Source organism: Ceratotherium simum, chromosome 39 (assembly GCF_057802395.1).
Source record: "Ceratotherium simum simum isolate JZ-2026a chromosome 39, ASM5780239v1, whole genome shotgun sequence".
Classification (NCBI taxonomy): domain Eukaryota; kingdom Metazoa; phylum Chordata; class Mammalia; order Perissodactyla; family Rhinocerotidae; genus Ceratotherium; species Ceratotherium simum.
The window spans coordinates 6382329-6407369 of record NC_141938.1 but is presented as its reverse complement, the minus strand read 5'-3'; the positions used below and the strand labels follow the sequence as shown (position 1 = coordinate 6407369).

The 25041-nt window shown below is 61.6% G+C and overlaps 5 protein-coding genes and 2 non-coding genes across 7 annotated transcripts; 5 read left to right on the top strand and 2 right to left on the bottom strand.

The window, feature by feature from the left end:
• The first annotated feature begins 456 nt into the window (after positions 1–456).
• On the top strand, positions 457–5722 carry SHFL (shiftless antiviral inhibitor of ribosomal frameshifting). The gene is made up of 8 exons (XM_004442613.3): positions 457–558; positions 1023–1146; positions 1341–1390; positions 2815–2853; positions 3010–3159; positions 3548–3651; positions 3757–3911; positions 4457–5722. Exons 1-8 carry the CDS (start codon positions 538–540, stop codon positions 4678–4680), a joined length of 867 nt encoding a protein of 288 aa, XP_004442670.1. The 5' UTR covers positions 457–537; the 3' UTR covers positions 4681–5722.
• ANGPTL6 (angiopoietin like 6) lies at positions 4964–12639 on the bottom strand. Its single transcript, XM_087425486.1, has 9 exons — positions 12503–12639; positions 12322–12414; positions 9943–10031; positions 8229–8310; positions 7379–7970; positions 6806–6983; positions 6064–6251; positions 5714–5984; positions 4964–5154 (listed from the first exon to the last, which is right to left on the bottom strand). The coding sequence occupies exons 2-9, from the start codon at positions 12396–12398 to the stop codon at positions 4964–4966; spliced, it is 1668 nt and encodes a 555-aa protein (XP_087281612.1). The 5' UTR covers positions 12399–12414; positions 12503–12639.
• On the top strand, positions 12335–16114 carry PPAN (peter pan homolog). The gene is made up of 12 exons (XM_087425487.1): positions 12335–12414; positions 12503–12673; positions 13153–13254; positions 13450–13500; positions 13608–13778; positions 14455–14531; positions 14705–14812; positions 14914–15037; positions 15119–15197; positions 15303–15432; positions 15511–15677; positions 15758–16114. The coding sequence occupies exons 1-12, from the start codon at positions 12397–12399 to the stop codon at positions 15967–15969; spliced, it is 1410 nt and encodes a 469-aa protein (XP_087281613.1). The 5' UTR covers positions 12335–12396; the 3' UTR covers positions 15970–16114.
• On the top strand, positions 13300–13385 carry LOC147912133 (small nucleolar RNA SNORD105). Its single transcript, XR_015550286.1, has one exon. It is a non-coding gene; the product is annotated as a small nucleolar RNA SNORD105 (small nucleolar RNA).
• Positions 14558–14637, top strand: LOC147912132 (small nucleolar RNA U105B). The gene has a single exon (XR_015550284.1). It is a non-coding gene; the product is annotated as a small nucleolar RNA U105B (small nucleolar RNA).
• Positions 16115–16437: 323 nt separating the features above from the next.
• Positions 16438–19209, top strand: P2RY11 (purinergic receptor P2Y11). The gene is made up of 2 exons (XM_087425489.1): positions 16438–16516; positions 17915–19209. The coding sequence occupies exons 1-2, from the start codon at positions 16498–16500 to the stop codon at positions 19012–19014; spliced, it is 1119 nt and encodes a 372-aa protein (XP_087281615.1). The 5' UTR covers positions 16438–16497; the 3' UTR covers positions 19015–19209.
• A 77-nt stretch (positions 19210–19286) lies between these two features.
• EIF3G (eukaryotic translation initiation factor 3 subunit G) lies at positions 19287–23322 on the bottom strand. The gene is made up of 11 exons (XM_004442616.3): positions 23249–23322; positions 23066–23112; positions 22507–22590; positions 22305–22393; positions 22117–22176; positions 21025–21129; positions 20746–20935; positions 20181–20288; positions 19957–20093; positions 19768–19874; positions 19287–19414 (listed from the first exon to the last, which is right to left on the bottom strand). The coding sequence occupies exons 1-11, from the start codon at positions 23266–23268 to the stop codon at positions 19399–19401; spliced, it is 963 nt and encodes a 320-aa protein (XP_004442673.1). The 5' UTR covers positions 23269–23322; the 3' UTR covers positions 19287–19398.
• Positions 23323–25041: the final 1719 nt, after the last annotated feature.

The following is a 25041-nucleotide window of genomic DNA, read 5'->3' as shown; positions in this document are numbered from 1 at the left end:
ATTTTACGGAGGAGTAAACTAAGGTTCAGGGAGGGGACGTGGCCGGGTAAGAGATCCAGAGTGAGGAAGGCGCCCAGGTTGTCATCAGCGCCTGCGTCCTGGGGGGAAGGGAGGGGAGAAAGCGATGAACGTGGGGAGCGCGAGCCCGGGGGGCCCGGAGCCTCGCCGCGGCCTTCCGATGCGGCCCCGCCCCCACGAGGGACGTGAAGACGCGGACCCCGCGCAGCGTGGGGACATGTGACCGACTGCAGAGGCCGCGCCGCCTCCCCCGCCCGAGGTCTGCGCGCTCCGCCGCAGGGTGCAGACCCCGGCGCCCGCCTGGGTTTGGGGCGCAAGAGCAGAGGCGGAGCCGGGGCGGAGCCAGCGCGCCCGGTCGCCCCCAGGAATCGAAAGCGAAAGAGGGGCCGGGAGGGAAGGGCGGAGCCGGCGGAGGCCCCGCCCCCTGCCCTGCGCGGCCGCTGGACCGACGGGCGCGCCCAGGTGGGGGCCGCTGAGCGCGCAGTGCGGACCCTCGCGGGGACCTGCGCCGCTGCCACCATGTCTCAGGAAGGTGTGGAGGTAGGACACGGCTACGGCTGGGCCGGGGGCCCGCGAGAGGCGCCGGGGAGGGGCCGGGGCGCCGAGAGGGCTTCGCAGTTCCTGGGCACTCCATCCGAAGCCCAGATCTTGCTGCGGGCTGGCGCTGGCCCCCATCGGAAAGGAGAGGGACCGCCACATCCCCCGGAGCGAAATGCGGCCTCCTCGAGGAAAAGCGGGGGCTGCAGGGTTAAGGGTCAGAAGTCAGGGGTTACCTGGCCGGCCTCCTCCCTTAGTCTGGGACGCGCGCCCCAGTCCACTCCCTCCCCCAATGGCCTGTGGAGACTTTGGCTTTTTCCAGGAAATGCCGTAGAGGGATGGAGGGGGGCGGGGGCGGACGCCAAAAGCAAGGGTCAAGTTCAGGCCGGGAAAAGGATGCCTAGAGATGGCAGAGGGGCTGCCGCTCCTCTCCTTGCCCCATCGGAGCCCCCCTGTCCACACCCCAGCTGGAGAAGAGCGTCCGGCGCCTCCGGGAGAAGTTTCACGGGAAGGTGTCCTCCAGGAAGGCGGGGACTCTGATGAGGAAATTTGGCAGCGACCACACCGGAGTGGGGCGCTCCATCGTGTACGGTGAGCGCGCGGGTCTCGGCCTGGGGCAGGGGGACTTCCACGTGGGGGAGCGCGGAGGGAGTGTGGTCTGTGCTGATGGTAGGAGGAAGCAATGAGATCATCTCTGGGGAGGGTCTGTATTGGGGCTCTGGGGGCCCCGAAACTCCCACAGGATCCTGCCAGGGCTCTTCACCTACACTTACTCTCCCCACCAGGGGTAAAGCAGAGAGACGGACAGGAACTGAGTAATGACCTGGATACCCAGGTAAAATGCCCCCTCCCCTCAAAGGACGGGCTGACGGGGGGAGGAAGAACAGAGGGGACCCGGCCCCTCCGTGGTGGCCCCCTCTGTGCCGCAACCAGTCCACAACTTGTGGTCCAACCTCATCCACTTATTCACCTCTCAGTCGTGTGTCTGGCCAGGGAGCCTGCAAACAGTAGGCGCTCATTACATGTTGATTGTATTAAATGAGGAAGAGACACGTGAAACGAGGTAGTGAAACGAATAAGGATTAATGTCATCATAGAGGAGTTGTAGAAGTCAGGGAAGGCTTCCTGAAGGAGGTGGTGCCGGCTCTTCAAGGCTGGCAGGAGTGATCCTTGAGAAGGGGAGGGGTCGGGAAGGGTCTTCCTGGAAGAGGGAATAGCTTGAACAAAGAAACACACGAACAGGCTGGGATGAGCAGGAGATGGAGGAGGAGAGACGGGCAGAGAAGCCCATGTGTTGAATGAATGAATGAATGAATGAATGAATGAATGAATGAATGAATGAAAGGCTTTGAGGCACAGGTGCAACATGACCACTTTGCCCCTTAATGGCTTTGGTGGCTGGTGGATGTGGATTTCTGCCTGAAAGGCCCAGCACAGAGTTGTTACATAGTATCATAAAGTATTGTACTATTTATATTTATGCATAAAGAGTATAATAGCCAAGAGTAGCATCGATTGAGCGCTTCCCTTGAGGCAGGACGCCAGGAATTTTACCTGTTGATTGATTTCATCGCCACAGCGACCCCATGAGACAGGTCCTGTTATTTATCGTGTCCGTTTTACAGATGAGGAAACTGAGGCACAGAGTGACAAAGTCACTCGCCAGGCTCACACAGCACGCAGGCGGCAGCTGGGATTTGAACCGCAGCCACCTAGGGTTTGAGCCTGGGCCCCGGATGCCCCTCCGTAGGGACCCAGGGGGAGTGGCTTGGCCACGCCCCCACAGCTGGAAGTGATGAACAGGATTGGAACCGCCGCTGTCTGAAGCCGGAGCCCGAGCCTTAGCCTCAGGCGGCATGGGCTCAGAGGGGCGGCCGGTCACAATGCCAACGAGTGTGTGGCGTTCGCCGGCAGGAAGGGAGCGTGGGGTCCGGGCCTGTTCTGCCCAGGTCACTCAGGGGGATCTGAGGCAAGCCCTCTCCCGGCTCCAGGCCTCAGTTTCCCCATCTGAGCAATGAGGAGAACAGGTGTGCCCATCTCTCAGGGCTGCTGTACGATAACTGAGGTCATGCACCTGGCTCTCAATATGGGGGTGCTGCTCAACCAGCTCCTCGTGAGTTAGGAACACCTCACTGTTAACGCCGCCAAGACCCTGCCCCCCCCCCCCCGCCCCCGTCCAGGAGCCCCGCCCCCAACAAACAAAGATGACAAGAGACCTGAGCCACATCCCCAGTTTGTGCCCATGGTGTCTCCACCCAGGACCCCCCGGAGGACATGAAGCAGGACCAGGACATCCAGGTGAGTCCGGGGTGTGGGACAGGGGAGGTGGACTGGGGAGGCCATGGGGGGGGGATGTCACAGGGGCAGGACGGGGCGTGTCTGTAGGGAAGGGAGGGCCGACACAGGTGTGTGTTGGTGAAAGACCACCCTCTGGTCCCCCCCCCCATTCTGCAGGCGGTGGCGACCTCCCTCCTGCCGCTGACAGAAGCCAACCTACGCATGTTCCAGCGCGCCCAGGAAGACCTCATCCCCGCCGTGGACCGCCAGTTCGCCTGCTCCTCCTGTGACCACGTGTGGTGGCGCCGCGTGCCCCAGCGGAAGGAGGTGATGACCCAACCCTTGACCTTGATTCTGCCCCAACTCCACTCCCGACCCCCATCCTCAGTGTTTGAACCCCTTACCGGAGAACATCAGCCCCTGAGAGCCCAACCTCTGACCTCCAGGCTCAGAGCGCAACGTCGTCTCGGACCCCAGAGCCTGACCCCTGAGCCCACAGTTTGACAGCTACCCCAGAAATCAAACCTCAACCCCAAATCTGGCTTCTGAGCCCCCTGGCCAGTGGTGTGCTTCTGGTGAATGCTCAACAACAAGCTCGTAGCCCAGATTTGTAGCGTTTGCCAATTTCCATGGTGTAACTATTCCCACTGTGGCCAATATCAGGCAACAGTGTCAACCTGTGACAGCTGGCCTGTGCCCCTCTCCATGCCCCCAGGTGTCCCGGTGCAGGAAATGCCGGAGGCGCTATGACCCGGTGCCCTGTGACAAGATGTGGGGCGTGGCAGAGTTCCACTGCCCACGGTGTCGACACAAGTTCCGGTGAGGGCGCAGCCCCCCACCCCACCCTTGCCCCGCCCCGCCCCCTGCCCTGGCCCCGCCCCCCCAGCCGGGCTCTTGGACCCTCATGGCCCCGCCCACCCCCAGGGGCTGGGCGCAGATGGGGTCCCCGTCCCCCTGCTACGGGTGTGGCTTCCCCGTGTACCCGACACGGATCCTCCCTCCGCGCTGGGACCAGGACACGGATCGCCGTGGCACCCACACCCACTCCTGCTCGGCCGAGGACTGTTACAACCGGCGAGGTGAGCGCCCAGCGGGTCCCCGGGGCCCCACTCAGGGCAGTGTACTCGGCCTTGACTCCTGGGATGCCCATCTCTGTGGCCTTAAGGACCAAGGGCTCCGCATGCTTCTTCCACATGCCTCACGAGACCCCAGTCCCCCTGGCCACCTCATCTCCCATAGCATCAGCCCCTCCTTCCACGTCTTCCGTGGCCCCCCAGTCTCTGTGGCCTCTGACACCACGTCACCCAGGACCCCGTCCCTCCTAACACCACCTCCCATGGCGTCAGCCACCTTCTGTGGCCTGGGTGCCCCATGAGGCTCTGTGGCTTCACTCCAGTGGCCCATACCCCAGTGTCCCCGTGGCCTCTGCCCCTGTGGTCTGTGTTCTTGGCTCCTGTTTCGTCTCCTGGAGTCTCAGGTGACACGATCCCTAGGCCTCCTGTGGCTTCAACACCTGTTACTTTCACCTCGGAATTTCCTGTAGCCTCATAGCCCAGAGCCCCCCTTGTCCTCCGAGTCTCACGTGGCCTCGAGCCCCGTGACCTCAGAGCCTCTCCCTCCCCAGAGCCCCACGTCCCTGGGACGTCCTGCGCGCACCCCAAGAGCCGGAAGCAGAACCACCTCCCCAAAGTCCTGCACCCCAGCAACCCCCACATCAGCAGTGGCTCCACGGTGGCCACCTGCCTGAGCCAGGGTGGCCTCCTGGAAGACCTGGACAACCTCATCCTGGAGGACCTGAGGGAGAAGGAGGAGGAGGAAGAGGAGGAGGAGGGCGGGCACGGGGATTGACCCCTCCGGGTGCAGATGCAAACCAGACACAGTCTGTGGATCTTTTGTGTTGTTATAAAACATGAGCTCAAACCGAGATCTAAATGCCCTTGGGGAGCCATCAAGGTCTGAGACATTGGCCGGGGGATCCTGGGTCCTGTTTGCAGGGCCCCGGGGAGCAGATCCGCAGCGGGAAGGTCTGTGGGACGTGGCCCGCACTGAGCCACGAAGGAGGCGTGGCCAGGACAACCTGGGCTCCTGCGGACCCACATCCCTGGGACCTGGGGGACAGACGGACCGATGGTCACAGCCTCAGGGGCCGGATCAGCATGGCAGCCTTCTTGAGAGAGTAAGCCCCACCACGAAACTCGGCCCAGTAGACACCGTCCTGGTAGCGGCTGCGATAGTGGCCACCTCGGTGCCAGACACCGTTGAGGTTGGAGTGGGCACAGGCATGGTACCACCAGCCTCCCCGCTGGTACAGGGCGCAGTTACCTGAGGAGAGAGAGAGTCCATGTCCTCTCACCAGAAGAAAAGCCCTTACCAGCACCTCACTGGTACAAGGCTTTTGCCAGGCATTCCCCTGGCCATTCCTATTCTTATTGAATATAAGCCCTGATCTTCTATCTCCTCACCAGAATAAGAGCCCTGGCCCTCACTTTCTTTTTCAGAGTAATAGTCCTAATTCCTTCCCTATCTCCTTACCAAAGTACAAGTCACACCTTTCCCACCCTTTCTGCTAACTAAGAGCTCTACCTTTCATTCCTTTATCAGGGAAAAAAAAATCTTCTCTATTTCCTCTTTAGAATAAGAGTCCTAGCTCTCACCCCCTGCCTTTCACCAGAACAGGAATCCTGACTCTTGAAAAGGAATTGCCTTGTCAGAGAAGGAATCTGGGCTCCCTGTCCCCTCACCAGAATAAAAGGCCTGTCCTCTGTTCTCATGTTTACCCTGATCATTACCAGAGGGAAGTCTTACCCCACTCCCCTTCATTCCCTCACTAGGAGTCCCACCTCCCCTGTCCCCTCTCCACCAGAATAAAAGCTCTCCTTACCAGAATAGGAGTCTCGGTCCCTATCCACGGTGCTGAAAGGCTTGTCATTGTGCCAGGAAAGAGAGTCTCCAGCATCTCCGTGGTACTGGCCAAGCCGGAGACGGTAGTGGTCGCTCTCAGGCTCCAGGGAGAAACCATCATAGTGGGCGCGGGCCCCACGGCCCCCCCAGTCCTCCAGGAGCACCAGTAGCTCGTGGTCCCCACGGCTGGTCAGCTGATGCACAGGTTCGAGACCCAGCCAGTATTCCCCATCAGGCTGTCCAAAGCCCACCTGGCAGGACAGGAAAGTCAGGTGGTCAGAAGCGGGTCCCCTCCACTGCCCAGCCCTGCCCCTGCCCACCTGTGCCCACCTTGTAGTGCTGCCAGGTAGTGAAGAAGTTGACAGAACCATCTTGTCGCCTCTGGATCACAGTCCAGCCTCCACCCTCCAGCTGTTGCTCACACCATGCCGACACCACATGCCGGCCTAGTCGCAGCTCATACACTCCGTTCCGCTCATGGCCTGCCCTGTGGGCCTCCGCACAATCCTGCCACGGGCCTGTGGGCACAGAGATATCGGGGAGGCACAGCCTGGACCAACCACCCCTTACTGGAGTAAGAGTCCTGATTCTCACTGGTCCCCTCACCAGAGTAGCAGTCCTGCCTCTCCCATCCCCTCACCAGAATAAGAGCCACAATACTCATTTCCTTGCCTGAAGACTCTAAGTCACTCTTCCCTCACTAGAGCAAATGCGGAGCCTGGAGCTCTTAAATCCTGGTTCTATGGTCTCTTTACCAGAATAGAAGTCCTGAACAGGGCACTCTAAACCAGCTGAAATTCTCACCAAAGTAGCAGTCCTAAATTCCCTGCCCCCTCATCAAAGTAAGAGTACCTCCTCTCCTATTTTCATGCCATAGTAAGAATTTTGGTCTTTTATCAGAATAAGAGCCATATCTCCTTGTTCCATCACCAGATTAAAAGCATCATTTCCTCCAATCCCCTCACCATGAGAGGAATCTGCCATTAAAATCCTGGCTCCTCTTTTCCCCTACTCATGCTGCACTGAGCATCCTCTGGCTCCTACACCCCCAACAGCCCTGCCCTCATCTTACCCGCTGGCTTGGTGGGGACAGCAGGGTACCCTGCGGGCATGGGAGAGGCCAAGGGCCCCTGCTGTCTCAGGGTCTGTTCTCTTTGGGGCTCTGGGGCTCGCTGTAGCCTCCTGCTGTTGTCATCGGTGCCACCCACCAGACTGACTGGAACCACAGGCACCAGGGGCGGTGGCAGGACCTGGGGTGACCAAGAGAGTCAGATGTGACTGCACCAACCACCAGCCCAGGAGTCCCTGGGCTCCTAAGTCTCACAGCACCCCGATGGGTAGGAGATCAGCAATACAGGGTCTATATGTATATTACGTAACACCCCGATCACGTGGGTCATTGGTCTTGATCTACATAGTAATATGCTTGATCTCAGGATCCTAGGAATATTCATATCAAGCGGATAAGTAAAGTCTTTTAAGTAGCCACCAGTCGCGTTTGAACGCAAATGGGTTACAGGAGGAGAGCAGGAATCCAGTTTGGGGAGCTTTTGGGGTTTCGGAACTGCGGTTAAGAGACGATGGGTGACAGGAGGCCCGTGTGCCGGACGGGAAGCGGTGCGATTCCGGGGGGCTTCGGGGTTACCTGCTGCTGTCCGCCCGCGCCCCCCGGGCACAGGCGCTCCAGGCGGGCGATCAGGCCGCTCTGCTGGCTCACCAGCTGCGCCAGCTCGCGGAACTTGACGTCCAGCTGGTGGAAGCGGGCGGCGGCGCGCTGCGCCTCGGCCGACGCGTTGAGCACGCGCTCCCCGAGCAGCGCCAGCGCGGCGGCGGGCTCCGCCCCCGGGCCCGGCCCCGCCCCCGGGCCCGCCTCGTGCTGCAGCTGCGCGCGCAGCTGGCCCAGGCGCGCGCTCAGGCCGCGGCTCTCCTTGCGCAGCGCGCGCACCTCGCCGGCCACGGCGCCGTCGGCCGCCGCCAGGCGCTGGAGTTCGCGCAGCAGCGCCTCGTGGCGGCCCAGGCGCATGCGCAGCGCCGCCACCTCGCTGGCGTTGGCGGCCTCGGGCGCCGGGCGCGCGCCCGCGGGGCCGCTCCAGCACACGGCGCCCGTGAACTTCTGCTGCGGCAGCACGAAGGTGTAGGTGCAGCGCGGCGCGCCCGCGCGCGCCCACCACGCGCCCAGCAGCAGCAGCAGCAGCAGCAGCTGCAGCGCGCGCAGCCGCGGCGCCCACATGCTGGACCTGCAGCAGAGGGCGAACGGGAAGGCGCGGGGACCCGGGAAGCCAGACCCCGCCCAACCCAGCTGCTCCCGCGCGAAGGCGCGTGTCTACACCTGCGGGGCTCCAGGCCTACACACGCTCGCCTCCATCCCTTCCCCACCCCCCGAGGCTGGAGACACCCCAGTGGGATCCCACCCTGGCCGTTCCACTGAGTTCCAGGCGCCCTGCGGGACTGCATGTCTCGTGCGTTCTTGCAACAAGCATGCATTGAGTGCTTACTGTGTGCCGGCCTCAGTTCTAGGCGCTGGGGATACAGTCGGGAACAAAACACAAAAATCCGTGCCCTGGTGGGCGAGGATGCCTGTGAACACCCAAGTAGGTCACGTCCCTCCCCTGCTCGGAACCTCCATGGCTCCCAGTCACTCAGAGGAAAAGATCAAGGCCTCCCCGCAGCCCCCATGGCCCTGCATGCTCTGCCTTGTCCCCTCCCTGCCCTCACCTCTTTCCTCACTCTGCACACTGGGCTCCTTGCTATGCAGGGATCTTCTAGCCTCAGGGCCTTTGCACGAGCTGTTTCCTCAGCCTGGAACATTCCTCGCTAAATTTTAACATGGCTCCCTTTCTCTCTCTGCTTATTCAGGTCTCAGGTGAGCTGTCTCCTCAGATGCCCTCCCTGACTACCCCACTTAGAGCCACCCCTCCCAGGCACCCCGTGTCCAGTGTGTCTTTTCCATTTTAGCATTGATTGCTCTGAAGTCGCCTCGTTTATTTGCCATTGTTTATGATCTGAATTCCTCCAGCGAAATATCAGCTCCCAGAGGCTGAGTCTGGGTTTTTTAACTGCTTTGTCCCCAGCGCCTGAAACAGTGCTGGGGCCACACACACACCCCCACAACACCCACATGGCCCAGGTCTGCATGCCCCCCGGCTGTTCCCTGGCTCCCACAGGTGAGCTCCAACAAGGGTCTTCGCCCGAGGGTGTGTATTTGTGGTCCCCTTGCCCCGGCCCTGCAGAGTCCACACACAGGCCCCCACTGCTTTCCTTCCTGTGGTTCACACACTCACAGCCTCTCAGACGGGGACACACATGCCTCCTGAGTGCACTTGCCGACACTCAGAACACGATTCACGGGTCCACACGTCACCCTGTCTACACCAAGTTCCACGATGTCCAAACCCACACAGGCTCGTGTCCTGTGGTCTTCATCGTCACACACACGGCCTCATTCACACATGCAACAAACACTCCTTGAGCCCCTATGGTGTGCTAGGAGCTGTTCCAGGCGATGGGGACACAGCCGTGACCAACACAGACAGAATCCCTGCCCTCATGGAGCTGACATCCTAGTTTGGAAAACACAGTGAGTAGGTCAGTGCTTAGGAGAAAATTCAAGCAGGGAAGGAGACGGGAGTCCTGGGCTGGGGGTTGTGGACGCATTTTAAATAGATGAGTTAGGCCTCACTGAGAAGATGACACTTGAGTGAAGACCTGAAGGAAGAGAGAGAAGAGGAAGAGCATTTCAGGCAGAGGGAATAGCAAGTGCAAAGGCCCTGAGGTCAGAGTTTGCTTGATATGTCCAAGGAACAGCAGGGAGGCGTGTGAGGCTGGAACAGAGTGGGCGAGGGGGACAGCACAAGGAGGAGAGGCAGGGAGGGGACGGGGCAAAGCATGCAGGGCCTTGTGGGCATCAGGGTTTTACTCATGTGGGAGGCAGGGAGGGTTCGGAGCTGGAAAAAGGCATATTTGTGACTGTACTTGCACACCCAAGGGCAGAGCAGGGTCCTCTCCTTGCCCACTCCTGAAGACACCAGGTCCCCCACAACAGGGATGGACTAAACCCTGGAGGTAGGGGGCACGTAACACCCACTGCCTTCCACGATCTCAGCCTGGGGTGAGGAGGAGGCCTGGGGAGCCCCCTAGCCAAGTCGGGGCCGGGTCTCCCAACAGACAGAATCAGCTTTCACCTGCCCTCCCAGACCCCTGCCCTCTCACCTCTCACGACCAAGCTCCTGAGTCCAGCGAGGCTCAGAGCAGGCACAAGAAGTCCGAGGAGGAGCCGAGGGTCTAGCAGGGCCTCTGAGCTGGGGATGGGGAGAGGCTGGTTGGTGGGAGAGCAGAAGGGAGGAGGCGTGGGAACCACCCCTGCCCCCCAGAGCCTGGGGCTAGAGCCTCGATGCTCAGCCCAGGATCCCCAATTGTAAATATTTAGCATTTCCCGCATGAGAACTGAGGCAGAACTGCCAGACCCCCTTGCCCAGGCCAGCAGAGCCTGATAACGCAGGTCAGTGCCCCGGATGTTCCCCCACAGAGGAGCACAGAGCGTGGGAGGCTGCAGGCCCCAGGAGGCCCGGGGGGGATCCCAGCCTGAGACCCAAACAGACAGAGAATAATGGCAAACACCAGCCGCACCTACTGTGTGTCAAATATGACTGTAAACTCGACACCTTTTATCTTGTTTAATCCTTGCAGCCTGAGCTGGCTTCTGGATGGAGCCTCATTTTACAGCAGGGAAAACTGAGCCTCAGAGAGGGTGAGCGATTTGCCCGTGGTCACACAGCCAGAAAGGGTCGGCAGTGGAATTCAGCCCAGGTAGCTTGGCTCCAGAACTCACACACATACAGCACAACAGTCACACCCCGCCGTGTGCGCCTAACAGTGCAGACACAAAGACACACAGACGGATACCCGATGAGCCATGCAAACCACTGCACACAGCTGCCGAGACAGATGGAATCTGCCAGGATTTGCCTGGCACGTGCACGTCTAAAGACACAACTGGAAATAACACAGATTCGGGCAGGAACTGTGTGTGCAAAATCTGGTCACGCACACACACATACGCCACGACTTAAAAGAAAATAAGCCTGTGGTCTGAGTGTGTCTGTATCTGTGTGTCAGACGCATACATAGCCAGGTAGCCGTGGTCACGCACTGGCAAGACAGAGACACAAACCAGGGACACCACAAGACCCTGACACTGCCTGCCTGCCACAGCGTGCATGCTTCCATCTGTCTCCCTCCACACTGTCACATCCTCACACAGCTCAAGTCACGCAGAGACAAAAACAGGCAGAAGTAACCATACAGTCGTTTTGAGGAGTTATAAAGCGACTCACGTAGACCCCGGAGCCCAGAGACCTGTCCGAAGGCCTCCTCGACCAGCAGACACACTCTGGGGGAGCAGTCTCCTTCCCCCAGTTCCTACCGTCCTGAACCCGTAACCCGAGTGGACTCCCGGGCTGAGAGAGGAAATGGTCGGCCCAGATCTGAGAAAGGCTGCCAGGCTGGGCTCCCGGCCTGGGCTGGGGCCCCCCACACTGGGCCCCTTGGCCCCCCACCCGCAGCCCCCTCCAGCTTCCCCCATTGGCAGCAGAGAGTGAAGAAACCTCCTAAGTCAACAGAGAGGGGCTGACAGAAGGGAGAGAGAGTCGGAGAGACAGAGAAGGAGAGAGACGTGGGGGAGATAGGGAGAGACGTGGGCAGCCAGGGAGAGAGACAAGAAGAGAGAAATGGAGATAGAGACAGAGACAGAGAGAGGAGAACGATGGAAACTTACAGGGGATGAAAGAGGCAACTGATGGCAGAGACAAAGTTGGGGGAGAGGGAGGCAGAGTCCGAGAAGACGGGGATGCAGCGGGCTGCGGGGGACGGAACAGACTGGGGTGGGGAGGAGAAAGAATTGGGGAGGGGAAGGGAAACAGATGGGGGAGGGGAGGCAGATGGCAGAAGGTATCAGATGGGACAGGGAGAGAGATGTTGGGGGGCGTCCCATCCCCCCACCCCAACCTTCTGGAAAGAAGCCAGAGGCTGAGGCCAAGATTGGGGCTTTGAGCGGAAACTAGGAGGGGGTGAATTATGCACAAAGCGCCCGCCTTGCCCTGAGTTTCCAGAAGGTGATGTGGAGTTTCCATCCCTCAGCCCGTCCGCAGACAGGGCCCTAGGGGAGGACAGCTGGCCCTCAGTAGCTGGAGGCCCAGATGGGTAACTGCCACGTGCTGCCCCCTTCTCTGGTTGCTCCCTAAGAGGCTGGTGCGAGGGTGCCAAGCACTGTGCATGCATCATCTCTCTTAATTCGCGGGTCGGGGGGGAAGCGATTATCATCCTCACTTTAGGAGCCTCGGAATGGAGAAAATGGCTCTCAAAATGGCACAGCTGGTAGAAATGGCGAGGGCGGGATTCGAACCCGCGGTTCATTTCTCCGAAGCCCGCGCGGGCTCCCTGTACCGCGCGGCCCCGCCCCGGTTTCCATAGAAACAGGCACCGGGTGTCTCCATAGCAACCCTTCCGCTGATTTCCCGCCCCCAGCCGCCCGCCACCTGGTGCGCATGCTCGCCTGAGACGTCATCACGCAGCGCCCCTTGGAAGACTCACCCTGCCTGCGCCGGAAGTGAGCGGCGCGGCGCCGGAAGTGGCCTGTCGAGGCGGCCTCGTGGAGAAGACGGCGACATGGGGCAGTCGGGGAGGGTGAGGCGCGGCGGCCGGGGAGGCGGGCAGCGCGGGCGGGGGTCCGGCGGAGGCCGCGGCGCTCACCGCCCGCCTCTCGCCCCCGCAGTCCCGGCACCAGAAGCGCGCGCGCGCCCAGGCGCAGCTCCGCAACCTCGAGGCCTACGCCGCGCAGCCGCACTCGTTCGTGTTCGCCCGGGGCCGCGCGGGTCGCGGCGTCCGGCAGCTCAGCCTGGACTTGCGGCGCGTCATGGAGCCGCTCACCGCCACCCGCCTGCAGGTCTGCACCACCCGGCCCGCCTCCCCCCGCCCTGGGCCCCGTGTCCGCGGCCGCGGGGGTGGCTCCAAGCGCGGAACCGCGCCAGGCCTCGTCTGCCTGGCTGGAGAAGGGGACTCTTCTGGGGACCGGCGTCCCTGTTGTCAGGGCTTCGCGCGCTGCAGCGAGGGCGCGCACATGAACGCGCTCAGCCTCGGGCTTGGCCGGGTGCCTGAGGCCGGTGGTTAAGCTGGGTTGGAAACTTGGCTGCTCTCAAAGGCCTGGAGCAAGTTACTTAACCTCGCTGGGCCTCTGTTGGCTCATCTGCAAAATGGGGCGATGCCCAGTAAGCAGGGGACACAGGCGGTGCTCGAGTTCAAGTCTGATTGGCTCTAGAGGCCGAGAAATTAGACGCAAGAAGGGACCTAACAGCTTAAGCTTATAGTCTTTGTTGAATAAGGGAATGTCTGTGATTTTTTCTCTTTTGTTTTTGTTACTTCCAGATACGAAAGAAAAACTCTCTGAAGGATTGTGTGGCAGTGGCCGGGCCTCTTGGGGTCACACACTTCCTGATCTTGAGCAAAACGGAGACCAACATCTATTTTGTGAGTGAATGCCCGCGACCCTAACCTCCCCCACGCCCCTGTCCTGCCCCAGCTCTCATGATGAACCCATGTGCCTCTGAGCCCTCATGATTCCGGCTTCAAAGTAAACGCTCTGACGAGATGGGTAGAGGTTCCCACTCCCCCTGGTCCCTAGCTGGAGACCTCGACCCTCACCAGTTCTTCCTTCTCCTGTAGAAGCTGATGCGCCTCCCAGGAGGCCCCACCTTGACCTTCCGGATCAACCAGGTAAGGATGGGAGGTGGTATGAGGGCTGTGTGGGGCGGGAGCTGGGTCTGGGGGTGGCACCAGCCACATGTGGTTGGCGGTCACCCACTCGTCACCCTGCTGTGCAGTACACACTGGTGCGTGATGTGGTCTCCTCGCTGCGCCGGCACCGCATGCACGAGCAGCAGTTCGCCCACCCGCCCCTTCTCGTGCTCAACAGCTTTGGTCCCCGCGGCATGCACGTGAAGCTCATGGCTACCATGTTTCAGAACCTGTTTCCCTCCATCAACGTGCACAAGGTGGGTTGGGCCTGGCGTGGTGGCTGGTGAGGGTGGGTGGGGCAGGCAGCAGGTACCACACACGGGCCTTTGGGGTGATTGCTCAGTCCTCGCCTCCCAGCACTGAGGCTGAGGGCTCCGGCCCCTGAGGTCACATCTCCCTCGTGTTCTGTGACATTGGGCAAGAGACTCCCCCGTGAACTGCCTTCCCATCTAGCAGGTGGATAACGACACCGCCACCGGTGCTGTATTTTCTGGGTGTGCACTGAGGACTGAGCAGTGTAGCCTGTCCTTACGGCTCCATTGTAAGGGAGAGGAAAACAGACTGGCAGAGGTGAAGGCACTAGTCTAAAGGTAGATACAAGGGGGCAGGACTGGATGTTTTAATCTCTCTGGCTCCAGAGCCCAGCTCCTAACCCCTGGCACCAGCGGGTCTCAACTATGGTTTGTGAGATGCCAGTCGTCAGAGCCTGGTGTGGGCGGCCTCAGTGGGCCTCAGACTCAGGGTTGTAGCCAGCGCCCCAGGCAGTCCATGGGCACTGGTTGCAGCCCCCTCCATCCCCACGCTGCTAGCAGCGCCCCACTCACACTGGCTAAGATTTCTGGAGTATGGCCAGGGTACAGCATGGGCTGCAGCATGCGGTGAGGCCTGTGGGCAGCTCACGAGGCGCCGTGTTCCTTGTTCTGTCCCGTCCAGGTGAACCTGAACACCATCAAACGTTGCCTTCTCATCAACTACAACCCCGACTCCCAGGAGCTGGATTTCCGCCACTAGTGAGTACTGCGGGGTGGGGGGTGGCCTCCGTGCGGCTGATGACAACGCTGCTGCTGAGACTCTGTGATTGCTCAGTCTCAAAGTAAACGCTCTGACGCACGGTGGATAGGGTAGGGGGTAGAGCCGATGCTGTGACCCCTAACCCGCCTCCTTGCCCGCTCCGGCCCCACAGTAGCATCAAGGTCGTCCCCGTGGGCGCGAGTCGTGGGATGAAGAAGCTTCTCCAGGAGAAGTTCCCCAACATGAGCCGCCTGCAGGACATCAGCGAGCTGTTGGCCACGTGAGGAGGGCGCGGGGCGGGAGACCACCCCCGTCCAGGGGACCCCAGAGCTGTCTCGGGAGCCCAGGGTCCCCTGCTGAGCCCATGTGTGCCCCGCACAGGGGCGCGGGGCTGTCAGAGAGCGAGGGGGAGCCCGATGGCGAGCACAACATCACGGAGCTGCCGCAGGCCGTGGCGGGGCGCGGCAACATGCGGGCCCAGCAGAGCGCCGTGCGGCTCACCGAGGTGAGGCCCAGGGGCAGGGCTGGCTTCCCATGGCAGCCCCCAGCTCCGAGGAAGGACTGACCCTTCCCCGTGTCCCTCCAGATCGGGCCTCGGATGACGCTGCAGCTCATCAAGATCCAGGAAGGCGTCGGGGAGGGGAACGTGCTGTTTCACAGTTTTGGTGAGGACGGGACGGGCCGGCGCGGGGCTGGCGTCTGAGGCCCTCAGGTGGGTCACGAGGTGCAGCGGGCTCACCCGGGGCTCGGGGACCGTCTCTTCTGCTCAGTGCACAAGACAGAGGAGGAGCTGCAGGCCATCCTGGCGGCCAAGGAGGAGAAGCTGCGGCTCAAGGCCCAGAGGCGGGATCAGCAGGCCCGGGACGTCCAGCGCAAGCAGGAGCAGCGCGAGGCCCACAAGTGAGCGGCTGCCGGCCGGGTGGCTGAGGCGCGGCCCAGGGTGCAGGCTGCGCGCTGAGCACTGCCCCTCTCCTCCAGGAGGAAGAGCCTGGCAGGCATGAAGCGGGCACGGGCAGGGGCCGACGGGGACAGTGACGCCGAGGACCCCGGGGCCCCCGCGGAGGAAGGAGGGGCCGGCCAGCAGGAGGAGGAGGAGGAGGAAGCGGAGTATTTTCGCCAGGCAGTCGGCGAGGAGCCTGATGAGGGTGTGTGACGGGTGGATGCGGCTGGGCACCGCGGGCCCGTCCCTGTGCCCTGGCGGCCCTGACTCGCTCTCTCCCTGCAGACATGTTCCCAAAGGCGGCCAAGCGGAGACGGCCCACCGGGCCCCCAGGCAAGAAGCGGCGAGTCAAGGAGCGGAGGCCGCACCGGGGCAGTGACCAGAGGCCGCCAAAGGCCAGGGGCGGGCCCCGGGGGCCCCAGGCCAAGCTGGGACCCAGAGGGGCTGCCCGGGACCGTGGGCGAGGCCGAGCACGGCCACCTAGGAGAGTGGCCTGAGCCCGAGCCGCGGGTGGAACGCCCCAGATTGGGGCCTGAGGGACGCTCCCTGGGTTCCCCCGGGCCTCCAGGTGTGGCCCTCAGTTTCCTTTCATAAAGGAGCTGTTTCCCCACCCCCCGCTAATAAAGGACTGCTTTCCCGTGAGCTGAGTCTGTGTTGGGGATGGGTCACAGGAGCCCCACGGTGCAGAGCCCAGACAGCCCTGGGCCCACAGCCCCTGGGTTTGGATCTGGTTTCTGCCCCAAAGCTGGGCGCTCCCGCCCCCACCCCGGGCAGGGCCTGGTTTAAGGTGCGGGCAATGGGCTGCGGGGCCGCAGGGTCCCAGGCCCATCCCCAGCCTCCCCTGGCCTGAGCGGGCTGAGTGCAATGAGGAAGGAAGCCTGGGGGAAGTGCGGCTGGTGCTCTGACTGGCTCCGCAGGCTGAGGTCAGAGCTGCTGGGGCAGGGCGGGGCCGGGCGTGTTGCCTGTCCCCGGGGAGGGGCCTGGCAGAGCGTGGGCAGTGGCCACAGAGGCAGGGCGTGCAGGCCATGGCCGCCACCGTCCCAGGTGAGGAGCAGGCGCTGCTGGGTCGGGTGAGATCCAGTGCCCTGGGTCCTGCAGTTCCGCCAGGGGGTGGGGGGTCGGGGGAGGCTTGAGGGAGCCGGCGCCCAGGAGGAGGGGACATGGGTGAAAACTCACGTCTGGATGGGGACCAGAGCCCCAGAGCAGAGGGGATGGGGGGGAGGCAGGGCTGGAAGCAATCTACAGCAGAGAAGGGGTGCGTGAACCTTGCACGGAGCTGGCAGCCAGCCTGCTGGACAGACTGGGAAGAGGCCATTCCTCAGATTAGAAAGCTGAGGCTGAGTGGGGGGTGTGAGGGAATTGTCTGCAGGGCTCTGCTCTCACCCACGCTGGTGTGTCCCAGGCACTGGGGAGCCGGTAGCAGGGCACTGCCTGCCCTCAGGAGGGGACATTCTCCTTGGGATTTTCCTCAGGGTGATCAGATGGAAATAGGCTATGGAGAAAAAATATGCAGGCAAAGCAACTTGGAGGGGCCGAGGGGTGCAGTGGAAATGTTCAGGAGGTCAGAGCGGGCTTCTTAGGACCAGAGACGGGAAAAAGGTGACAGAGTCTTAAGGTAGTGGCAGGTTGACTCTGGCAAGGGGAGCAGGCAATGCAAAGGCCCTGAGGCAGATATGCCTTAAGAAACAGCCAGGAAGGCAGTGTAGGAAGAACTGTAGAGAATGAGTCACCAGGAGCTGGAGAGAATGAGAGCATGTGGGGGGTGGGGATAGCTCCTGCAGGGCCTGGTGGTCAGAGGTGAGCTCTGCGTTTTTTCCTCCCAGCGAGGAGGGAGCCGTGGGGGGCTGTGAGCAGAGGTATTTGACCAGAGTTAGGCGCTCACACCAGAGTCAGGCGCTCACAGGCGCCTTCTGGAGGCTGTGGGGAGAACAGACTGGGGTGAGGGTGGGAGCAGGGAGACGAGGCGGAGGCGACTGTGCGGGTCCAGGCGGGAGGTGGTGGGGGCTGGACTTTGATGGAACCAAGGGGGTGACAGAGTCTGAGGGAGGAGGCAGTGAGACTTGCTGGTGGAGACCTGGAAGAGGACCGTAGTGGGGTCGGGGACCCCCCTGGGCTCCCACTCCTTCACGTGCATCCTGTGAAGGCAGTGACCCCCACCCCGTTCTTGCCCCAGCTGGTTCCTCGGGGCCCAGGACCCAGAGAGAGCCTAGAAAACAGCTGGGTGATGGCCTCTGGCTTCTGACCTTTCTGGGCCTGATTCCCCCTAAAAAGGAGCCAGGGCTGGTGCCCCCTCCTGGGTGTGGCAGGGACTCAGGGAACGTAGGCACCCAAAGGGCTCAGCACGCAGAGGTCTATGGGGCCACAGTGACACGGGGCTCCAGAGGCAGCAAGACAGCGCGTTGAGGAGGGACAGGGCTCGCTCAGTGACACCCTCTGCCGTAGGCGCCACACCCTGCCCAGCCAACTTCTCGGCGGCCGCTGCCCGCATCCTCAACAGCTTCCAGGAGGGCTTTCTGTGGCCCCTGCTGGTGGCCGAGTTCCTGGTGGCCGTGGCCGGCAACGGCCTGGCCCTCTACCGCTTCGGCACCCGGGAGCAGCGCCCGTGGCACCCGGCCGTGGTCTTCTCGGCGCAGCTGGCCGTCAGCGACCTGCTGTACGCGCTGACGCTGCCCCCGCTGGCCGCCTACTTCTACCCGCCCAAACACTGGCGCTACGGCGAGGCCGCGTGCCGCCTGGAGCGCTTCCTCTTCATCTGCAACCTGCTGGGCAGCGTCATCTTCATCGCCTGCATCAGCCTCAACCGCTACCTGGGCGTCGTGCACCCCTTCTTCACCCGCAGCCACCTGCGGCCCAAGCACGCGTGGGCCATCAGCGCCGCGGGCTGGGCGCTGGCGGCCCTGCTGGCCGCCCCCACGCTCGGCTTCTCGCACCTGAAGAGGCCGCAGCAGGAAGGCAGGTGCGCCGTGGAGAGGCCCGGGGCCTGCATCAAGTGCCTGGGGACGGCGGATGACAGCCAGCTCGAGGCCTACAGAGTCTACATCCTGGTGGTGGCAGCCCTGGGCTGCGCCCTGCCGCTGTTGCTCACGCTGGCGGCCTACGGCGCCCTCGGGCGGGCCGTGCTGCGCAGCCCCGGCATGACGGCGGCCGAGAAGCTGCATGTGGCCATGCTGGTGGCCAGCGGCGTGGCCCTCTACGCCAGCTCCTACGTGCCCTACTACGTGACACAGGTGCTCAACGTGCACGCCGGGCAGCGCTGGATCGCCGGCTGCCCCAGCTTCGCGGACGCGGCCCAGGCCGAGAAGGCGCTGGACCTGGGGTCCTACGTGAGCTACCAGGTCATGCGCGGCCTCATGCCCCTGGCCATCTGCATCCACCCGCTGCTCTACATGGCCGTGGCGCCCAGCCTGGGCTGCCGCCGCCACGGCTGCCTCGGCTGCGGGGGGGGCCGGACCCCAGAGGACACTGAGAGCTCCGGCCAAGGCCTGGCCCTCAAGCCCACAGCCACCCCCAGAACCCCGGGGCCCCAGTCCCCTGAGCCGTGACCTGGCCTATCCTGGGCCTCCTCCTCGCCACACGGTGCTGGGACCCGGCAGCAGAACGGGGGCCGAGAGCACAGCAGGCCCCAGGCCCCGAGCCACCACTTCCTCCCCCAAAGAAAGGCCTGTGGTGGGACGAGCAGAGAGCGCCCGGGCCAGCAGGGCGGGAATTTCTGTCCACAGCAATCACCCGGGGGCGGGGGCGGGGGCGGGGGCGGGGGGCGGGGCTGGCCCACCCACCACAGGGCAAGTGACATCCACAAATAAACAGGACAGCATAGGGTGACCGGAGCTTTTATTGCCCTCGGAGCCCCCTGCTCTGGGAGGCCGCCTCTGTCGCCGCAGGGTCCTGGGGCCGGGGGCCCAGCAGCAGCAGAGGTGGCAGCTGGCTTAGTTGGTCGATGGCCTAGAGAAGGAGACAGAGGAGGAGGGGACGGCAGGTCTGAGGGCGTCGGACCCCGAAGGGAATCCCAAGACCACCCCCCCCAGCCACACACAGCTGGGGCCCCAGTGGGGCAGGGGACAGGGTGAGACAGCGTGGTGGCACAGGCCACAAAGGGTGCCAGACTGGCCCTGCCGCCGCCAGGCGGTGGGCCCCTCGTTGAGAAGGACGGACGATAAAGGACCCGCCCCTCAGAACAGGCTTGGGGACCATGAAGCCAGTGTGGGGGCTGCAGTCAGCCTGAGTGGCGGCTGTGACGTCATGAGGAGGAGGAGGGGGGCGGGGGGGGAAGGGGACACGGAGAGCAGGGGTCTTACTTGGCCCACTCCACGTTGAGGATGAGGTGGTCGTAGCCGAAACCAGACACGCCGGCGATGGCGCGCGCGGCGTCCTCGCGGCGGTGGAAGCTAATGAAGGCGAAGCCCTGGGGGAGGGCTGGGGTCAGGGGCGCGCGCAGAGCACAGCAGGGGCACGAGCCCTCCCCCGCCCCACGGCCGCCGGCCCACCTTGGACTGCCCGGTGGTCTTGTCCTTGGCCAGGTAGATGCGGGAGATGGAGCCGAAGGGCCGGAAGAGCTCCTGCAGGTCGGTTTCCCGCGTGTCCTCTGACAGATTGGTGACGCGGATGGTAGCGTTGTCGTCGGCTAGGTGGCAGGGAGAGGCGGCTGTGAGGGGCGGGCCCCACCCACGGGCTAATCACAGGGTGCTGGGAGGTGCCCTCACCGCCTCACCTCTGCGGTTGGGCTGCATGGACTCCCCGCGGCGGCTGGCCCCGTCCCGCAGGCTCGGTGGCACGTACTTCCCTGTCTTGTTCTGGGTGGCCTGCACGGGCTCCAGCTCTGCAGACGAAGAGCACAGGCGGTTCAGGCCTCACCCTGGCGCAGACGGCGGGACAGACCTGCCCCAGGGTGCCGGCGGCTCCAGCCCCGACCCAGCCCCGCGCTGTCTGTCAAGCCACAGGCATCCGGTTCGTCCGAGCCCGGTGGCCACGATGACATAAAGGTCGCATCCAGGAAGCCAGCAGCACAGAGTGAGAACCCACAGGGGTTGACAACTAGAGTAATGCCCAGCCTCACGACACACAGGAACAGAGGCACACAGGACACGGACAGCCCCTGAGTCCCACACACACGAGTCGTGGGTGCACAGCCGTCCAGACTCGAGCTCGCCATCGGCAAACCCCGCTCAAGGAGACTCCAGGCAGACCCGCGTGTGTCTGCTCACAGGTGTGCATGCACACACCCACGTACACCCCCGACACACGCGGTGCGCCAGCCGCACCCCCAGGCCCTGCACCTCCGGGCAGCTTCTCCTTCTCGCCCGTGGACAGGCCCAGCTGCTCGGCCAGCTCCTTCTGCATGGGCCCCAGCGTGTCCTTGTAGGGGCAGCGGGTGGTCCAGTGGTCACCCTTGCAGATGCGGCAGGACACGATCTTCTGGCCCTTGAGCTTGTTCATCGGGTCCTCCTCCTCCTGGCAGTTCAGGTCCTGCGGGGTGGGGGGGGCAGCTCAGAGGGGGCGCCGCACCCTGCCGCCACCACCTCCCAGGCCACCGGCCCCGCCGTTGCCCCACTCACTTCTTTGCTGGTGATGAACGTCATGGACACATCGTCGCTCACCGTGGTGGTGGCCACATTGGGCCCCGGGGGGTCAAACTCGGAGTTCCCGAACTTCTTCCAGTTCTGGGCTCAGGGCGGGAGAGGGGACAGGTCAGGGCCAGGGCAGGTAGGGCCCCCCACCCACTGGCTCCTCAGACCTGTTATAGCCCCTTTTGGGATGTCTGGGCCCCATATCCCTCCCACAAGGGTGACGATGACAATTCCCATTTCCTGAGTGCATGTGAGGCCCTAGCGGGGCAGTGCAAGGCAGCCCTCAGCCCCAAGCTCCAGAGAGAACCGAGGCGCAGAGGGAAACAGCTTCACAGAGAACAATTCCTGGGGGGCCGAGCAGGTGGTGGGCCAGCTCCCACTAGGGAGCGATGCTCAGGGGTGTACAGGGGTCCCCCAGACTTCAAGGGGCCTGAACCTCAGCTTCCTTCCCTACAAAAAGGGGACCACAATGCGCCACACCTCCCTGGGTTGCCATGAGGATTGAATGAGAAAACAGTGAATGCAAAGCATCTGGGTCTGGCACGGAGAAAGTATGCAAACAATCGTGCCAGACGTTTTTACTGCTATGGCTTCTGGTCTGACCACCTTAGGGGAGGGCTTGGCTCTGTTCCTCCTGGCAGACAAGCCAAGAGGAGGCAGAATCAACTCTGCCCACTCCTGCGCCCTGGACTGTTCAGGGCACCCAGAGAATGAAACACCCCTAGGCCTCAGTTCTGCTCCAACAAAATAGGTACAAACAATTAAACCCCATTTCTAGAAATAAAGGCACTAGCGGGCCGGCCCCGTGGCTTAGCGGTTAAGTGCGCACGCTCCGCTGCTGGCGGCCCGGGTTCGGATCCCGGGCACACACCGACGCACCGCTTCTCCGGCCATGCTGAGGCCGCGTCCCACATACAGCAACTAGAAGGATGTGCAGCTATGACAGACAACTATCTACTGGGGCTTTGGGGGAAAAAATAAATAAATAAAATCTTTAGAAATAAAGGCACTAGGAAAAGGAGTCCTAATTCCTGAGTCAGTCCTGGGGTAGCCCCCAGGACAAGGGGAGCAGAGTCTCACCTTCCTCCTTGCCACAGCCTTTGAGGCCTTCCGGGTCTCAATTCTGAAGGTGCGGACGATCTGTGGATGGGAGGGAGAGGGTCGGCTTCCTGCGTCTCAAGGCTCCTGGGGCCAGGCAATCTTGCTCCACACACCACCCGCTCGTGGCCCAAGCGCCCCCAAGCACAACCTTGAACCCCCAGCCTCACCTTGAACTTCTTGCCGTCCTCATCGATCTTGTACTCGGTCACTGTCTTGATGTTTCCGTTGATGACCTCCTTGGGAGGCGGCAGTGGAGCTGGGAGAGGGGAAGAGGGGCAGGGAACTGAGTCCCGGGTGATGGGGACCAGGCGGGAATGCGGCTGGGGAGACAGGCAGCCCAGGATGGAGTGGAGGTCGCCCGTCACTCACCTCCTGGCAGTAGCTCAGGCTCCGGGCTGGTGTCGCCGGTGGCCAGAGGGATCCCCTTGAGGAGCTCGCTGGTGACACATTTGTCTGTGAGAGGCAGTGGCGGGGAGGTCAGCAGGGGGGCGGGGTGTGCCAAGCTGAAACGAATGGACTTTGGGGATGATGCTCACACTGGGAGCTGAGGAAGGGGGGGCCCAAGGGCCAAGAAGTGCCCGGGGACAGCCGTGCGGGGACAGGGAGCTGGCTGTAGTGACCTCCAGCAATGGTAAGGATGGGGGCGGCAGGAAGGCGGGGGCAGCCCATAAAGGCATCCGGGCGCTGGTACGAAGGCAGGCGGCAGGTTGTGACAGCTTCTTCCCCCGAGCAGACGGGCAGCTGTGAGGGCTTGGGGTGGCACGGGAGGAGGAGGGGCCGGCCAGTGAGCCTCTGGAATTGGCGACAGGCCGTCCAGGAGGATGGCGCGGGGCAGGGGCTGGCGGTGCCAGGGCCGGGGGCCGGAGCAGGTGGCAGTGACCGGGCGGGGCGCTGGCTGCGGTGAGCCGGGGCGACCGGCCGTACTCACCGTCCTCTCCCTCCTCCTCCACCTGGTCGGCCCAGCTGGGCTTCGAACTGCGGGGACAAGTTCGCGGGGGGAAGGCGGGTCAGCGAAGCCCGGCTCCCGCGGCCTCGGGGCACCCAGGCTCCACAAGACTCCCCGGAACCCCCAAACCGCCTCCCGGGACCCCCGCCACCAACCCCGACTCACTCAAAGTCTCCGGTCGGCATTGCAAAGCCTGCTCCACGCAGCCCAAGCCCGGGCCAGAGACCGGAAGTGAGGGGAGAACGAGACTTCCGGTGCCGCCGCCTAGAGCAGCCCGGCCGCGGCCCCCACAGCGCCCCCTGCGGACGGAGGTGGAGGCGCCGGCTGTGCGCGCCGCTGGGCGCTGGACCCAAGCCGGTAGCAGAGCAGAGGCGCATCTCAGCGCTTATTCCGTTTACATTTAAAAATATTTTTTTAATTAATAATTACAGTAAAGTTCATTTATTGAGGGCTTGCCGTATGCCAGGCACCGTGAGGAGGAAATTATCATTTCCGTTGGCAGCTGAAGAAACCAAGGCTGGTCTTCCTTGTCTGGGAAGAGCGTTCTTGATTCAGACGATCAAGATGTCAAATGGCCCCCTCGAACATTCTTCCTGCTTTTCTTTATAACAGTCTCGGGCCCCTGATTTAATCTTTTCCATTTATTTGTTTACTGTCCAGCAGCTACCCCTCTAAAGCTTGCGTTCTCAATGGGAGCAATATGGCTCCCAAGGGCGCCACAATTAATTCTTGAGGGGCAAAAAAGAACCTTAGACATTACAATAGCTTGTGGCCCTCCAAAGCCAGCCCTATCAGATAAAATCTTATACCTAAGTATTTAATTTTTCTCGTTAGGGAGAAATTAAATGTAATTAAATTGAAATTAATTGATTTAAATTAAATTTAAAGATAATTCCAGTTTTCTTCTTAGAGGGGCGATAAGGGGGGAAAAAAAAGGTTGAGAAACACTGCTCTAGAATGTCAGCTGCAGAAAGCAGACGTTTGCCTGCCTTGTTGATTCCTGGGTCCCCAGCACCCACAGAGTGTCTGTATACAGTAAGTGCTCAATTAATGGGCATTTGGGGTGGGGTGGGAACCAGATCATAAAGGACTTTTTAAGCCAGACTAAAGAGTTTAGGCTCTTTATCCTCTATACCAGGAAGCAGGATGGGGAAGTGAGTGGAAGAAAGAGGGTGATCTGGCAATAAAGATGAAAGTATAGTGTGTAAAAAGGGCCAGTAAACTTTTGTGCAAACTTACTCAAATTTACTCCAAGAAATGCAAAATTCAAACAACCTAGCAGATGGGAAAAACTTTAAAAATTGGATATCACCCAACAGCAGCAAAAATGTAGAGAAACAGATGCATACTTTGTTAGTGCATGAAACTATGCAAGCTCTTTGGACGGAAAATTGACATCTCCTAAGACTTAAAATACATGTATGTATTTTCCTTTGAGCCAGCTAAGATGATGAGAAAAACTCGTGAATGTGGTCAAATGCGTGAGAATATTCGTGCAGTATTGTTCGTGATAGCAAAAATTGGAAATGCCTATCTGCCCATCCATCGGGCTGGTTAAACAGATTAAGGTATGCTGTGATGTAATCTATGAAATGCCATGCAGTCTTTAAAGAAATAGATCCATTTGTGCTCGTGTTAAAAAAATCTCCAGGGCCGGCCCCATGGCTTAGCGGTTGGGTGCGCACGCTCCGCTGCTGGCGGCCCGGGTTCGGATCCCGGGCGCGCACCGACGCGCCGCTTCTCCGGCCATGCTGAGGCCGCGTCCCACATGCAGCAGCTGGAAGGATGTGTGACTATGACATACAACTATCTGCTGGGGCTTTGGGGGGAAAAAATAAAAATAAATAAAATCTTAAAAAAAAAAAAAATCTCCAACTCCAGAAATGTGAGAAATAAATGTCTGTTGCTTAAGCCCCCCAAAAAAAATCTCTAAGAAGAAGCAAGATGCAAAATCGCAT